Here is a 17,288-nt window from a genome sequence, read left to right on the forward strand (position 1 = left end):
AGAGAGAGAGAGAGAGAGAGAGAGAGAGGGAGGGAGGGAGGGAGGGAGGGAGGGAGGGGGAGGAGAGAGAGAGGGAGGGAGGGAGGGAGGGGGAGGAGAGGAAGAGGAAGAGAGAGAGAGAGAGAGAGAGAGGCGCTACCTTCACAACCAAGATTTGAAGTTTCCTCCGTCCTTGGAGACGAGCCTCCACTCCATGACTGCCATCCTCCCTCCCTCCTAGAAGAGCGGAAGTGAAGGGTCCAATGGCCCAGAGCTTCCCAAAGCTTCCTTCTTTTGCCCTGAAGTAACCCTAGTGACTGCGGGCTCTCCCTGGCTCTGGGTGAGAGTCCTGGAGGCACCACTAGAGGACCATTCAAAGGAACAGGACTTTTACTCTGAGAAGGCGGGGAGGGGCTGTGGCTCTCTTCAATTGTTTCCTGTCTCTGTGCTTTAGACAGATTGGATTTGTTCTGCTTGGCCTCAGAGATCTGAAAGGAGGATGAATGGGAGCAACAGCGAACTGGTTTGGGGCTCAACCTTAGGAAACTTTTCTTAAACCACAGAGTTGGCCCAAAGTAAAATGAAGCTGCCTCTGGAGGTAGTGAGCTCCCCGTCCCTGCTATTTTCAGGCAGAAGCTGGTGACCGGCTGTAAGAGACGTAGCCATTTGGGTTCATGACCAGGACCCCAGAATGCTCTCAGCTGGGTCATCCTAAGATTTCATTTTGGAAAATGGGATTTAGGATCTATAACTGGAAGGCCCTTACATGGCTCGCTCTTGAGGCTCTTCTAGTTCTGGACAGGAGACCTTCCAGTGAAATCTAATGCCCTCATTTTAGAGGAGGAAACTGAGGCCCAGAGAGATCACGTGACTTGCCCAAGGTCCCCTAAGGAAAGGTCAAGGAGGAGAGAACTTATTCGGGTCATTTGGACCCCAGAGAGTCCCTGGGTAGCACCACGGGGCACAGGATACTGACCCTGGAATCAGGAGGACCCGAGTTCAAATCTAACTTCAGACACTGTTTGACCCTGGGCAAGTCACTTGAAATCCCTCTGGAGGGCAGATTCCTCCCCCATCCAATGAAGAGGTCGGACTGGCTGACCCAAAGATCCTTTTTAGTTAGGTTGGTGAATGGAGGAGTTTTTAAATCTTTCCTGAATATGCAAAAAGTATTAAAAAACCAAACTCGTGTAAAGCGCTCTGAGCGGCCAGGAATCCTCCCTCAGCCTCTGCTCAGCCCCTAGCAAGGCCTGAATGTGTGCATGCGGTAACACGCATGTCTGCACGCTACACGCATGTTCATCAGTGTTCAGTCAGCCTTTTCTTCTCAAGGTAAAATCCAACTTCCAGGCAGCCCCAGATGCAGCAGGGAGAGCTTTAAAGCTCCCTCCAGGGGTCAATTAGCATATGCAAATGTTTATCTAAGTGGAGGCTCCCACCAACCACTCCTTGAATAATGCATGTGGAAATTCTGCTGAGGCCGGGCAGAAGGCGGGGCCTCTGGGGTGGGCGGAGCCCAGCTTGGCTCTGAGGTGACTCTGGGCAAGTCATTTCCCCTGGCTGGGCTGTCACTGGGGGGAGGGGGGGTCTCTGGCCTCAGTATCTCCTCCTCTACGGGTTGGGCAGCTCCCGGAGGACCCGCGCTCTAGGCCACCCATGGGTGCTGCTCCCCAGGAGCCTCCAGTATTAACAACCACAAAAGCCCCCTGTGGGTGCTCTACGGTTTGCAAAGGGCTCACCAACGTGACCTCCTTCATCCTAACAAACACCCTGCGGGGTAAAGGCTAAGAAGGTGCCCATTTTAAAGAGGAGAAGGCTGAGGCTCAGAGGGCACAAAGCTGGGATGGGACTAAGGCAGAATTTGAACTCCAGGCTTCTGGATCCCCGCAGGGAGGCACAGCCAACCCTGATGAGGGCCACCTTCTGCCCGCGGCACCCTCCGCTGGGCTGGGGGCCGGCCTCAGGTCAGGCGGGCCTGGGTTCAGATCCTGCCTGGGTGACGCGCTGGCAATGGGATCATCCGGAGGGGCAGCCAGCCTGGAAGGCTCAAAGCCTGGCTCTGGCCCTTCTGGGGTCCCCTCCAGCTCTCTCAGTGGGTGCCAAGGAGTGAGGCTCTTCTGGACCTCCGGCTGCCCGAGGCCAAAGCGAGCAGCCTGGGGGAAGGGCGGGGAAGGTTTGGGGGGAGAGCACCGCCCTGTATCCCTGCGCGGTCCCTGTCATTGGCGGCACCGAGCAAGCACCTAAGAAAAAGACTGGCGGACTGATCCTTCGTGTGGGCTAAAGTGGGAGGGCCGGAGGGGGTCAGTCTCTGCCTCTCCTCCTCCCCCCTCGTCGTCGGGGGGGGGGGGGCCCAGAAGGGGAGCCCCGCCAATACTGCCCTCCCAATGACTCGCTTCCCAGGCCGCCCTCAGGAATGAAAGTGGCAGCAGGACCCGGGTGAGGGCGCCGCCAGGGAGCAGCCCGGCGCTCTTGGGGTGCGGCTCCCCTGCGGAGGGCACGAAGAATGTGCGGGGCACCAAGTGCTATGAATGCCGGGGAGCCGCATCAGCACCAGCAGCCGCATCTTACTGCATGTCACTGGCAGAAAAGACAGATGGCGGCCTGCCTGGAGGGGGTACCAGGACGGAGGTCGGGAATGGCTCCGGGGGGCCCCTGGCCCGGCCTGGAGTCTGCCCAGCAGGAGGGGGCTGCGCCCAAGTCCCTTCTATGTGGGGGGTGCGCAGCCCCTGGGGCCTGGAATGGAGGCATGGACTTGAGGAGGAAATTCCCATCCAGGGAGACCAAGAACTCCCACATCAAGACCAAGACAAGCCTGCAGGGAGTGATGGGAGAGAGCTCTTGAGAAAGCCTGGAAGAAGGCTGGCAGAGGCAAGAGGTAAGGAGGGAGGGCATTCCTGGCAGGGGGCACAGCCTGGGCAAAGTCACAGAAAGGGAAGATGACCTTTCTGCACAGGTGCAAGAAGGACCTTGGAACACAGAGGACGAGAATGGGCGAGCCAAGCTGTGAAGAAGCCTTAAATGCCCAAGGGAGGAAGCCCCGCATTACCTAGAGGGGACGGGAGCCACCTGGGCTTCTTGAGCACAGCAGGAAAATCACTTTGGATTAAAATGGCGGGAGAGTTAAGGCAGGAAGACCACTTAGAAGGGATTGTTGTCACTGTTCAGTCACATCTGACTTGCCCATGGACCATAGCGCACCAGTGCTGTCCATGGGGTCTTCTTGGCAAAGAGATTGGAGTGATTTGCCATTTCGTTCTCCAGTGACTTGCCCAGGGTCACACAACTAGGGTCTGAGGGAGGATCTGAACTCGGGTCTTCCAGACCATAGGCCCAGAATTCCATCCACTAAGCCACCTCCTAAAAGAGAATGCAATGGAGAGAGGAGATGAGAGTCTAAACTAGGCTGGCCTGTTCAGAAAGAGATCCTACAAGAGATATGTAGGTGGAGGGAGATTTGCATACATAAGAGATGGAGGGAGATTCTAGAAGATGTTGCTATTGTTCCGTCATGTCCAGCCCTTCAACACCAGACCCTTTTAGCCTCTATTCTCTCCCAGGTCTGTCGGGGCTCATGTTGGCTGTTTCTGTCTCCATCTCTTCCTCTTTCGTCCCTTCTCCTTCTGCCTTTGATCTTTCCCAACATCGCGGTCTTTCCCAGAGAGCTGCCGTCTCACTATGTGGCCAAAGACCTTCCAGGGGACAGTCTGGATTCATTTCTCCAAGCGTTGACTGACTTGATCTCACTGCTGTCCAAAGAACTCTCCCAAGTCTTCTCCCGCAAGGCGACTAGAAATCATCGGTCCTACCACACTCAGCTTTCCTCATAACCCAACTCTCACCACCATGCGCTGGTACTGGAAGAACCAAAGCTTTGCCTCTCCAGACCTTTGGCAGCAAGGTGATGGGATGGCTCTGCTTTCTAGAATGCTCCTTTTCCAAGCATTGAGCCTCGTTTAATTTCTCGGCTGCAGTCAGCATCTGCAGTGATCGTTGAGCCCACGAATAAAAAACCTGACGCTGCTTCCATTTCTTTCCCCTCCATTTGCCGGTGGCCAAGACCTTCTCTTTTTCAATGTTGTTCGGAGCCAGCTTTTACTTCTCTTTCCCCCTCATCAAAAGGCTTCTTAATGCTTCTTCGCTTTCTGCCACCAGAGTGGTGTCATCTGCAGATCTGAGATCGTCGCTCTTTCTCCCAGTGATCGTAATTTGGGCTCTTGATTCATCCAGCCTGGCATTTTGCACGAGGCCCAAGGCAGGTAGGTTAAATAAAGTGATAGTATACAGCCTTGCCATGCTCCTTTCCCACTCTTAAGCCAGGCAAGTGTTTCATGTTCAATTCTAACTGCTGCCTCTTGACCCACATACAGGTTCCGCAGGAGACAAGTCAGATGATGCTCTCATCTCTTTTGGGACTTGACACATTTTGCTATGGTTTTTCCATGCCATCCACAGAGTCAAAATCTTTAGTGTAGTCAGGGAAGCAGAAGTCAGTGGTTTTTTCTGGAACTCCCTGGATTCCTTCACAGTCCAGTGAATGTTGGCAATTTGGTCTCTGGTTCCTCTGCCTCTTAGAAAACCAGTTTATTCTGCTGCTGATTCTCAGTGCACATAATGCTGGAGCCTACCTGATGGAATCTTAAGCATAACCTTGTTGGTGTGTGAAATGAGCATTTGTACAGTAATTTGAGCATTCTTTGGCATTGTCCTTCTCTAGGACTGAGCTTTTCCAATCCAGGAGCCACTGTTGAGTTTTCCAAATTTGCTGGCAGATGGAGTGAAGCACTTTAACGGCATCGTCTTTTAGGGTTTTCCATAGCTCGGATGGAATTCCATCACGTCCACTGGCTTTCTTGTAAGTATAAGAATCAAGAGCCTCTGCCAACACTCTAATAATCTTGTAAGTATAAGAATCAAGAGCCTCTGCCACACTCTAATAATCATGAGAGCCAAGTAACCAATGTTATGATAGAAGGGAGAGAGAGAGAGTCTATGTGGTGAGTCTATGCTTCCTAAGACTCCCGTGACTTCATTCTCCATGTTGTCTGCTGCCACGCCATTGTGCTCATCACTAATGTTAAGCTCTTTCTTGTATAGTTCTTCTGAACCTTCTGGCCACCTCTTCTTAACCTCTTCTACTTCTGTTAAGTCCTTACCCATTTTGCATGAAACCTTCCTTTGAGTCTCTAATCTTCTCCACAAGATCTCTTGTCTTCGGTATTCTATTGTTTTCTTCTATTTCTTTACATTGTTCCTTTAAGAAAACCTTCTTATCTCTCCCTGAAGTTCTCCAGAATTCTGCCTTCAGTTGGGCATCAGTTGGGCTCATCTTTCTCTTTCCTTCTTTCCTCAGCTTTTTATAAAGCCTCCTGGGATGGTCATTTTGTTTTCTTGCTCTTATTTTTCCTTGGAATGTTTTTGTTGCTGCTTCCTGTACACCAGTGATTCTCAAAGTGGGCACCACCGCCCCCTAGTGGGTGCTGCAGCGATCCAGAGAGGCGATAATGGCCACACTTTTTTTGTATTACATTCTATTCTGAGTTCAATAAATAGTTTCATAATTTCCAGGGGTCGCTAAGTAATATTTTTTTCTGGAAAGGGGGTGGGAGGCCCAAAAAGTTTGGGAACCACTGCTGTACACTGTTGGGAACTGATCTATAGTTTTTCAGGCACTCTGTCTACCAGATCGAGTCCCTTACACACATATTCATTATTGCTACTTCATGTTCATAAGGGATGTTAGTTAGATTACACCTATACGGTCTGATTTCCTGATTTTTCTTCAAATTAGGTCTGAATTTGGTCCTACAAAGCTCATGATCTGAGCTACAGTCTGCTCAGGTTTTGTGTCAACTGAGTGTACAGAGAGCTATGGCATTTGGCAGGTGGTAAATCTTGATTGAATTCTCAGTTCTCCAAAGAAGAATCTCATGGCTTTAAACTATCTCCACAGGGAAGGGTAAAGAATTTTCCTCATGTACCCACTAATAGCTGAGAGAAGACGTCAAGGGAGAGATCGGGAGCAAGGAATAGGAGAATCATCTGCATAGAAATGATCGTGCAATCTATGGAAACTGAGGGACAAGAGAAGAAGAATCCTGAAAGTCACCCTTAGAGAGAGGGAGTCACTTGGTGGAGGATCCAGCAAAATAGACAGAGGAGGACTGGAGAGAGTGGCATCCTGAAAACCTAGAGACGGTACAGGAGCAGAGGGGGACCAACAATGTGAAAGACTTCAGAGAAGTCAAAGAGAATGCGAACTGAGAAAAAACAACAGTGGATTTAGCCATTGAGAGATCAGTAGTAACTTTAGGGAGAGCAGTTTTAGTGGAATGATAGTACTGGAAGCCAGAATGTTGAAAATTAGGAGGAATGGAGAGATGGGTACAGCTAACTGGCCCAGTGGATAGAGTCAAGCCTAGAGATGGGAGGTCCTGGATTCAAATCTAACCTCAGACACTTCCTGACTGTGTGACTCTAAGCAAGTCACTTGACTCCCATTGCCTAGCTCTTACCTCTTTTCTGCTCTGGGACCAATACTTAGTACTGACTCTAAGACAGGAGGTAAAGGGTTTAAAAAAGAAGAGAAGGAGAAGAGTAGGAATAGAAGCAGTGTTTATAGATGGCCTTCTCGAGGAGTTTAGCTACAAAAGGGGGGAGAAACCTAGAATGACAGCTAGTAGGGAAACAGTGGGATCAAGTGAGAGTAAAAATCGTTCACCCCCGTCTGTCTGTCTCTCGCATTATCATTATTACCACTGAATTAATGTTATTATTGCCACCATTAAACTTGGGCTTCGGTAGGACATGCAGCTGACAGAGAGCTAGCTTGACAGTCAGGAAATTTGGGGTTCAGGTCCTTGAGGAGTCACATGTCCTCTCTCACGGTCCCAGGCAGTTCTAAAAGACTCTCAACGTACAGAGCAAGTTCTGACGTCTATTGGCCCACTGTTGCCTGAAACCAAGAAAATTACAGTCTTTTTTCTTTTAAAGTTTTTTTTTTTTTTGAAGCATCTGCTGGTATGTGCGGTGGGTCTGGGATTAAACACTAGAGATCTGAAGTTTTAAAAAAGGAGAAGAAGAAGGGGAAGGGAAACAGGAAGGAGGAAGAAAAGAAAAGGAGCAATCCCTGCCCTGGAGGAGCTGACGTTCTCATGGAGTTTCTTCTCTTCTTTGGGGCAGTGTTTTCTCCCCAAACCAGCTTGCTTCCAGGGATGAAAGTGACAACACAGCGATACAGAGAATAAACACCTTTGATAAAAGGATCAAAAGAGGAAATGATTAAACAGCAACACTTGGAAACCGGAACCATTTCTAAAAGAAGAGACATTCGTTACACAAATTAAAAAAGGGTCTAACTCAGTTTGCAGCTAAAAACCCCCGAAGTGGAGATCGAAACCCACGTCCTGGGGACTTCCCTGGTTTTAGCATATCAAGGGACAAGGAAAGAAGGGAGTGTCTAACGGGGACAGACTGCAGGGCCAAGTCATGGGACTGAAACACCAAGGCAGAATGGCATCAGACAGGCATTTGGCCAAGCCAAGACTCCCTGGAGCTCTAATCTGTCTCAGAAGGCCACCATGCCTCCCGCAAGGGGGAGAGCAGCACATTTTGAGAGAGCAAAGAAAAGGAGGCAAAATGGGCCCCCCACAAATGGAGGAAGGGCTAGACACACTGAAGGATGGGAAAACGATGGCTTGTTATTATGCTGGAAGCAACACAGAGATGAGCAAACCAAGATGCATGGGAAGACTTAAGAACTGATCCAAAGCAAGGCAAACAGAACCAAGCGAAGCAATATCCGTGAGTTCAATAAGGTAAATACAAGCACCACTAAGGGATGGCCAGGCTCTGACTGATTGCCATGAACAACACAAGACTCCTGAGATGGGTCTCAGAAATGGGAAGTGCCAGGAGCCCCCCAGAAGAACGAGGGACCATCAAGTAAGTACAGTTGACACAGTCATGTACTGATCCCTGGAACCCGAAAATCGAGCCACAGGATGGATGGAAAACCCAATCCAGCCCCTCTGTGTGACTCCCTTCTGATCAATACTTTTTATTATTGAAAGTATTGTAAGTATTATAATCTAGATTTTTAGGATAGCCTCAAGTCCTATAGAAACCCCCTAATTACTGTATAGTAAACCAGCATTTGATGAGTTAATAGTCCTTTCCCTCAGCAAAAAGTAGCAGAAGCTGCTTTTAGCTTTCTCTAAGGATGCAGCATGGCAGGTCCAAGCAAATTCTACTCTCACTTTAGTACTTTCCCACGCCAAACTATACCCCACAGTCTTAGAGGCTCACATTGTAACATACCTTTTGAAGTATGGGAAAGCTTTTAATAAAATAAAGCTTAGATAAAGTAAGGCCTTGGTAACCTTGAACACTGTCTGGACTAAGCATAATCTACACGAGAAAAAAATTTGTGTGTTATATGTCAACTGTTATGTAATTCTTACAACCTTGAGTTCCTATACAGTTTTAATTTCAAATGTACTTTGTAGAAAAAACTGCTCCTGAAGAAGAATATAAAATAAAGCACAAGCTGGAGGCTGGTGGAATAGTCCTGAGCTAACTTGTTAGACTCACTGTTCCCAGTTTCTATTTCTTTCTTATTGCCAAAGCCAACAGAGCCATTCAAATTCCTGTTGATGTGGGAGTAGGATCTCCGCAGGAAAGCACCCTTCCTTTCCCTCACGACAGAGGTGGGGGGCAAAGGGTGCTGAATGGTAAGGTACACTTGTTAAACTGGGTAATTTTGCCAATAAGTAGTTGCTTAATTTCCTGTTACTATTGTTACAAAGGAATGTTGAAAGGAGAAAGGTAGGTTTTATCAAAGAATGACTAAGGTTGAAAAAACAAAAAGCAACAAGAAATTTTTCTAAATCTATCTGGTCCATTGCGTTAGTCTTTGAATGAGGGTAGAAAAAAGTAGTGAGTGGTTAGGTTTCTAGGTGTGAAGTCAGGATCCCACCTAGGATGCTTAGGAGCTATGTGACCTGGGCAAAGTCAATTAATTTCTCCTAGCCTCAGTTTCCTAATCTATAAAATGGGGTGATTATAGATATATGCCCCAGGGTTGTTGTACAGATCAAAGAAGTTATAAATGTAGAGATCCTTGTAAACATAAAGTGTTACTATTGTTGCTATTATTATTATGAACGAGTAGATCATTTTTACAAAGCACTTTTAAGATTTACAAAGTGCTTCATTCTGACAGAGGTGGGCACTATTATTAGCCCCATTACAAAGAGGAGGAAACTGAGGCAAAGAAAGTTTAAGTGACCTGCTTAGTTCGTGTATGAGCCATGATCTGAATTCAGGTCTTGCTAACACCAAGCCTTACAGGCTGTCAGCGGTCTCTATTCCCAGCCTAGCTCGACTGTGGTCCTTCGATGGTGCCCTCTGGAGCTTCCTCATGGAACCAGACCTACGCTGAAGGTTTGGGGGGCACCACATGGGCAAGTCTCAGATGTACAGCCTGGAAAGCCCCCTCCTGTGACCCGTGGGACAGGAGGCAGGGCCCAGGCTGCAGGCTCCAGCAATCGCCAAACGGAATTTCTTTCCATCTTTGTTACTTCTCCTGAGCCACATTCTGTGACGTGCCCAACGAGAGCCAAACGGCAACCCCACTCGGGTGCCTCGGCCCAGTGGGACGGAGGACAGTGCTGACAGGGCCGGGCAGAGCCTGTGGGCAGCTTCCAGAAGAGGGGAAGGCTCCGTCCCTCATCCCAGGGCAGCGAGCACTGTCGCCCTGGCTGGGACTGGAGCCCAGTCAGAACTGGCCTGGGGAGCAGCTTACCTGGAATGGCGTCTGGCTGTTGTAATTCTTTAATTCCTTGTTCCCACCCCGGAAGAGCAGAACCCGAGCGCAGCTGTCCTGCAAAGGAAGAGGAGAAACACGCTTGTTCACCGCCCATCTTGGAGGCATCTCGCAGCAGGCACCAGAGAGCTCTCCAGCCTGACCGAAGCAGAAGGATTCTTATGTCAAATGGCAATGATCGTGACAGCATCTAGGTGGTATCTCAAGGTTTGGGAAGGTTTTTCCCCCCAAAATCTTATCTCATTGGATGCTCACAATTATTCCATGAGGTAGGTGCTATGGATGTCCCCATTTTACAGATGAGGACACGGAGGCAGAGAGGTGCTGATGTGCCCACAGTCACCCCGCTCCTCAGTGTCTAAGGCTGGATTTGAACTTCCTGACATGAGATCCGCCGCTATATCCACTGAGCCACCTGGCTGCCACCTTAAATCCCAGGACACTAAAGGCTGAGAAAGTGTTCCTGCAGAGGGGTGCGAGGCCCAAGAGAAAAGGCCGAATCCAGGCCATGAATAATCGGACGAGACCCAAGGCTGGTCACGGGAGCTGCCCAGGTCATCGCGGGAGGCTAATGAGGCCAGGAAGGCCTCCGGAGCAGCCTCAGGAGCAGAAGGACAGGAGGAGACCGCAGACAGGAGCTTTGTTCTCCATGTAGGACTGACCAGCAGCAAGAGCCACGCTAAGAGGAAAGCACGACCGTTTGAGCCAGGAGGGCTGTGTCCGAGGCATCAGCTAGGAGAGTCTCTTCTCTAAGCCCAGGCGGTCATCGCTCCACCCCTCCCTGTGGCTGCACCACAGCCTCACAGGCCATCTCCCCTGCACTCTGTTTCTCTCCCTAGCCTGACTCCTTGGTGCACCAGTTTAATTCTACACCGTCCTCTTCTCTAGAGTCCCTTTTGCCCTCCCACCCTATCACTGATGCCGCCCCGACAGGAAGCCCTGAATGATGCCCACCTGCTGCCATTCTCCTCCTCACACACATGCGGCTGAAAAAGGATAGAGAAAACCTCCCCACTGTTCCGAGTGTGTCCACTACAATGATGTTCCCCCACCTCCACTGGGCCCTCGCTGCCACCAGGCCATCTTTTTGCTCCTCTGGAATAAACTGGCTGTCCCACCGTCGCATCCTTCCATTTATTCCATGGGGGATGGGTCCCCCCCCGCCCTGCCACTCCCGCTGTCTCAGCTGAGATCTGTGCCTCGGATTTTACTGAAAAAAAAACGGAGGGCAATCGCCGAGAGCTCCTCCCCATCTCCCATCACTCGGCTGCCTTCTGCCTGTCTCTCCTCCTTCCATCCCGTCTCCCATGATGTAGCCAAGGCTCATCCCTCTGCTTGATCACGTGTGGCTGCCCTTGACACTGCCCAGCTGGAACCCCTGGGCCGGACACTTGGGATCTGCAAGCATTCGTTTCTTCCACCATCATCGATTAGGCATGGACTTTGCTCCCAGCACCATGCTAGTCCTGGGGCTCAGCTCCTCTCCCCGGAGAAGAGCAGCTGCTTCTGCCCCCCAGGGGGCTCAGAGGAGACGGCGCGCTCCCACAGATGACTTTACATAACGGGCACCCAAGCGGATAGCGGGCTGGGGGACTGGGGGAGGCCGGGCAGCCGCAGCAGCTCAGGCGAAACCAGGAAAGGCTCCGTGGGCAAGGAAAGCCTGTGCTTGAACTCGGACTGCTAGGAAGACGGGTCTGGGAAATGGGAACAAGAAGATTTAGCTCAACACATTGTGAGGATCAAACCAAGCCAGAGAAGGAGAAGCGCTACGCAAAGGATAAAGCTCCATGCGAACGCCATAATGACCATCAGGGAGACTGTCCTCATCGCCGAGGTGGGGCAGGGGGCGGCCCTGGGGCTCCCTCCCCTCCGATCTGTATCTCCGCAGCTGCCAAAGGCCTGGCCTGGCTCCCTGGCCCTGGGAGGGCCAAAGTCCAGCTTCTTGCCTGGTCTGGCTTAGAGCCATGTTCCCATCATTCCTCTTTACGGCCTCCACATCCTTACTCTCGGCGGTTGGGTTCCCCCAACTCCACCAGCACCGTCTTCTTCAGTGCTCCCACGGGCTGTCCTCCATGTCTACTCCTGGGTGACTCCTCCCCCTTATGGCCGTCTCTCATCCTGGTTTCTCCTCTTTGTCGATCCTATACCACAGGACGGCCCAGGATATGTCCCTCCTTCGTCCTCCTTCACCCTGCCCCCCCCCAGTAAACGCAAGTTTCTCAAGGGCAGGGACGGTGTCCTTTTTTGTCTTTGGGTCCCCCGTATGGCTCTCAGCTGAGAGCACAGGGTAGGTGCTGCAGAAATCAAGTTAAAACAAATAGAGATGGTCAGAGGGCAGAGAGCTGTCCCTGGGGCGTCCCGAAGCTGTCCTGCCAGCGGCATCCGTAAGGGAGGGCCAATCCCTTCGCCCATGTTAGGACAAAAATAGCTCTTTTTCTCCCGGGCGAGAGTTATCGTTTCTTCTCTCCAGAGGCAGACGTCTGCACACTCTCACCGGCACCTCAAACCCCTGGGAGTTTCCTAGGCAGGACGCCGGGCTGGGGGCCAGCACGGCCAGAAGCGCCCATGTGAGCTTGGGCCGCTCCTTTCCCTGGTTTGCTCACCAGCTGTGTGGATGGAAACTCAAGACGGTCCCTAATTGTGGCCTCCTCTCGGCAGAGTAAATGGTACTTTTCCCCCCGTCTCCTTAGCAACCTTCCTTCACCAAGGCTGAGAGAGGAAGACACACACACACATTTACTCGTCGTCCCTTTGCTGCAGGCTGCAGGCCTCCTCCGCTGGGCACTTCTGACCGCCGGCCTAGAGTTCGGCTTTCCCTCTTGCTTCCTCATGAGTCCAGCTCACGAGAGATGCAGGGAAGCAGCGCGTGGACGGTCACCTGCTGCCTGCCTGTGCGTCGCTAGGCCTCCGGCAGCCTGTGATCAGCCCCAGATTTATTTCAGGGCTCTGCAGCAAAGGCAGCTTTAGCTCTCAAAGGCTATCAGGTGAAGCACTTTGTCCGAAAAAATAAAATAAGAACCTCAAGTTGGGGAGTGACGGAAATCCGAGGACAACGTCGCGGATGGTTTGTCTTCATCAAGCTGGATTCTTCGGACCGTGCCAGAGAAGCAGCCCGGGGGCGGGGGGGACCCTGGCATGCTCGGCAGAGCCAAGGCTTTCGCCAAGCGGCCCATGAGCTGGGGTGCCGGTGATTAGACCCAGCACGCAGGGGAAGGCCTTTAGAACAGGGTCTTGCAGCCTTGCGTCACCGCCCTGGAAAGCCCAGCCCGGAGATTGCGCTTGCTGGAGTTGGAAAGGTCTGGCTCAAAGCTCTGCCTCTGCCTCACGTGAGCAGCAGGCGCGGGGACGAGTCGGGGATCTCCCGGGCATCCAGGCAAGGCTCAGGACCCAAAGGGAAGAGGGACGTGATGCGGACTCCAGGCCCCTGGCCAGTCGGGCTAACTTCGTCCAGACCCTCTCATCGACGCCTATGAGAACTGGCTGCAGCGCTCCCGGAGGCCGGACCAGGGGCTCTCGGCTCCTTTGTCCTGCCGGATGAGCTTTTGTCTGTCTGTCTGTCTGTCTGTCTGTCTGTCTGTCCTATCACCCTGGGTTTGTGGGTGGCCTGCCAGCTGTGCTCCCACCCTTTTCAGACAGCTTCTGCCCAGCGACCTCATCCCCCTCCTCTGGCCAGGAAGCTGACCTCGTGATGCCTGATCTGTGTCCCTTCGGCCATTCGATCCTACTAGACCAAGTCGCTACCCTTTTGGATCCTCTCTGCCGTCCGGAGCGTCACCCATCCTGCCCGGCTCTGTTTCAGCTGACCATTGCAGGAATGTGGCATCGACGTCTTTTCCCAGGTTGGTGCCATCCATGTTGGATGGCGCTGGACCAGGCACCAATCCTTGGGGATATCGTGCCGTCCCCGCCCACAGCCAGAGCCCAGCCTCTCCTCCCACCCACTGACCGTGGCCTGAGGAGTGGCTGCGGGGTAAGGAAGCTCGGGATGAGTCAGAGTCCACAGGAGGGCTCCGTCCTGGCTACCTCCTGGGACTGCCCTGGAATCCGGGAGGCTGACGGCATCTGCCAAAGGTCGGCTGTTTGGGTCCAGCCTTTAAGACCTCTGGATGCTGCTTGCGAGGACCATCGCCCAAGAGCCCTTGTCCACGGCTCAGCGTCAGCATGGTTGGAGGGTCCCCACGGAAGGCTCCAGGGATCTCGACTTGCCCTTGGCTAGTTAATCAATTTTTTAATCCATGACTTTGATACGGATATAGATGAGGAGCTCATCGGATCTGCAGACGACACAAAGCAGTTCCTTCAGGGAATCCTAGGGATGGCGAATGATCCGAAGCCGGCTCTGATCCCTCCATCATCAGAGGACTGGAGGAGGGAGATCAGCCCCTAGAAGGACCCTCACAGACGTCGGGCCGGTACCTGAGAAGGAATCCCTCGTCTGATCTCAGAGAGATGCGTGAATGGAAAGGGGAGCTCCCTCACTCGCCGCCATCCTGTGCCACGCCTGGAGGCTCTCTTTGAGGGAAGTTCTTTCTTACTCAGAGCCAAAATGTGCCTGTTTGCACCTGGGACGGGTGGCTCCTGGCTTTGCCATCAGGGCCAAAACTATTCCCTTGGCCATAGTGCAGCATTTAAAATCCTAGAAGACCATCTAGCCCAGCCCACGTGTCCACCCGAGGGTCCATCTTCTGACCTTCAACTCAGCAAGAGCTCAAGGGCCCTCCTGAATCCACCCTGGTTAAGAACAGCTTCCCCACGTGGTTCTGCTCACTTGGCATCGTCTCCTAGAGGCCGTGGTGCGCCGGAACGCCCGTGGGCACGGGGAGAGGATGTTATTCCTTCTCTGAGCTGGTGCTGGGACATGTCCCTCTCTACAAGCACCTCCCATTGCTCTTACCCAGGGCAGGGCTCCCTGTTCTCTTAGGATCAGCCTCAGGGTGGGGGATTCATTAGACCATCTAGGAGACTCCCAGGGAGTCCCGAAGAGTCTGGAGACGTCACTTTAGGTCTTGGGGAGAGCCAAAGGGTCTGACTAGGAGACGCCGCTTTACATCTCATCCCAGGATCTACCTGCTGGGCCAAAAGACTGACACTGTGTAGAGGAATGAACTGAGAATTCTCCCAAGGGGCTCCCAAATACGATTTTTTTTAAACCCTTGTACTTCGGTGTATTGTCTCTCATAGGTGGAAGATTGGTAAGGGTGGGCAATGGGGGTCAAGTGACTTGCCCAGGGTCACACAGCTGGGAAGTGGCTGAGGCCGGGTTTGAACCTAGTACCTCCTGTCTCTAGGCCTGACTCTCACTCCACTGAGCTACCCAGCTGCCCCACCAAATACGATTTTTAACAGTCGCTCCCATCTGGGAATGGCAACAGCATAAAATCCTCCCCCCATGCCACATCCCCCAATTTGGCTCTTTGAAGGGTTTAAAACCCAAATTAGCAGGGCAGCTGGGTAGCTCAGTGGATGGAGAGCCGGGCCTAGAGATGGGAGGTCCCAGGTTCAAATCCGACCTCAGACACTTCCCAGCTGGGTGACCCTGGGCAAGTCACTTGACTCCCATTGCCCACCCTTACCACTCTTCCACCTAGGAGCCGATACCCAGAAGTTAAGGGTCAAAAAAAAAAAAAAAAACCAAACTAGCCCAAATCCCTGGTTCTTTTCGACGGTGCATCATACATATGCTCTGCTGCGGAAGATGAAGCATCTGCCTGAAATGGCACCCCCTAAAGTAGTCCTTAAGAGGAGGGCGACTGAGCAGATGCTTCCCTCGTACGAGCTCGCCCCGTGATTTGTACTTCTCCCCAGCAAGGAGGCCCCATTACAGTATGCTCAGAAGCACTTTCCCACTTCAAACAGCTGGCCTCATGTTTCATAACAACTCTACAGACAAGACACAGATTGGCTTCAGAAGAAGATCCAGTTGCTCCCCACTCCCCAGGGCCCAGAGGGAAGGCTTCCACCTCCATGAAGTCTTCCTGGACTGCTCCCCAGCTCTGCCCCTCAGAACCCAAAGGCATGTTGGTGGTTCCTCCTCTGCGGTATAGACTCTGCGCAAGCCCCACCTTCCCCGTAGGACTCTCACCGCTCCAATGGGTTCTGTAGGCTGCTGATGGTGCCTAGCTGAGAGAGCTCCCCGGGACCTCCTGTAAGGGTTCCACAGAGCGGGGCACCCAATAAATATGGCCCAGGCTAGGAAGGGGCCTTCAGCGGGTGACTGCTAGGCAGTGTGTACCAGGGGACTTGGGAGATGGAGCCCCCATCCATGCTCCTTCTCTCCCTAGCTCCCTTCACTCCTTTTTTCAAATTCTGCTGCCCCGTTTGGCTAATGCTATGTCCTGGCCCGCCCACATACCTCCCCCATCCCTGACCCAGAGACAGGGCTGCACCCACCCTTGGCACTACCTTTCATCAGGACAAGGAGTGCCAAGAAGGAACTCCCTTTGCCCGTGTGGGTTGGCACATTTGGGGGCACTGAGAAGTTATGAGGGTGGCACAGCCTTAAGGTGTCAGCTCACGATCTATTCACTGGGACACACTGCTGATGCTAAACAGATGGATTTCTGTTTCTGGGAAAAGTGAATCTGCTGAATGGAGACATGCCCACCAACCTATGCCACCCCCCCCCCCGCTCCAGATCCTCACCTGATTGTACAGGGCACAGATGTGCAGGGCGGTGTTCCCAGAGGCATTCTGGGCCCCCATGTCGGCCCCATAGAACAACAAGTGCTCAAGATGTTGGACATGTCCGTAGCGGCAGGCCTGTAAAGAGACAGAGGGCGTACCCCGATCAGTTCCGCACCCCACACACGTTTCCTGTGGGCATTCACATGAGAAGTAAAGCCTCCCCACCTTAGAACCTGCAGGAGAGCCAGTCACATTGGGTGCCCAAATGCCTCAATTGGGGGGCTACCACGGCCTGGGGCCAGAACAGGCCAGGCTGCACATTTGGCCTGAGGGGGCAATCAACGAGCATTCACCTCAGTGTGCCTAAAGAGGGGCTCAGATCCAGCCATATCACTGCTGGGTTTATATCCCAAAGAGATAATAAGGAAAAAGACTTATACAAAAATATTCATAGCCATGCTCTTTGTGGTGGCAAAAAATTGGAAAATGAGGGGATGCCCTTTGATTGGGGAGTGGCTGAACAAAGTATGATGTCTGTTGGTGATGGAATATTATTGTGCTAAAAGGAATAATGAACTGGAGGAATTCCATGTGAACTGGAAAGAGCTCCAGGAACTGATGCAAAGTGACAGGAGCAGAACCAGGAGAATGTTGTACACAGAGACTGATACACTGTAGCACAATCAAATGTAACTGACTTTACTACTAGCAGCAATGCAGTGATCCAGGACAATCCCAAGGGACTGAGGAGAAAGAATGTATCCACGTCCAGAGGAAGAACTGTGGGAGCAGAAACGCAGAAGAAAAACAACTGCTTTGGTTCAATGGGGATGTGATTAGAGATGCAGATTCTAAGTGATCA

The 17,288-nt window shown here is 52.1% G+C and overlaps 1 protein-coding gene across 1 annotated transcript in view; it reads right to left on the reverse strand.

The window, feature by feature from the left end:
* SHANK2 (SH3 and multiple ankyrin repeat domains 2) overlaps nucleotides 1-16,517 on the reverse strand; it is a 516,281-nt gene extending 499,764 nt beyond the window's left edge. The window contains exons 1-2 of the mRNA XM_044682064.1: nucleotides 16,445-16,517; nucleotides 9,782-9,859 (exon numbers count right to left, since the gene is read on the reverse strand). Of these exons, the coding sequence (XP_044537999.1) occupies nucleotides 9,782-9,859; nucleotides 16,445-16,504 (138 nt within the window). The 5' untranslated portion in view covers nucleotides 16,505-16,517. The remainder of the gene's footprint in view (nucleotides 1-9,781; nucleotides 9,860-16,444) is intronic.
* Between the last annotated feature and the right edge of the window lie 771 nt (nucleotides 16,518-17,288).

Source organism: Gracilinanus agilis, chromosome 6 (genome assembly GCF_016433145.1).
Source record: "Gracilinanus agilis isolate LMUSP501 chromosome 6, AgileGrace, whole genome shotgun sequence".
Classification (NCBI taxonomy): Eukaryota; Metazoa; Chordata; class Mammalia; order Didelphimorphia; family Didelphidae; genus Gracilinanus; species Gracilinanus agilis.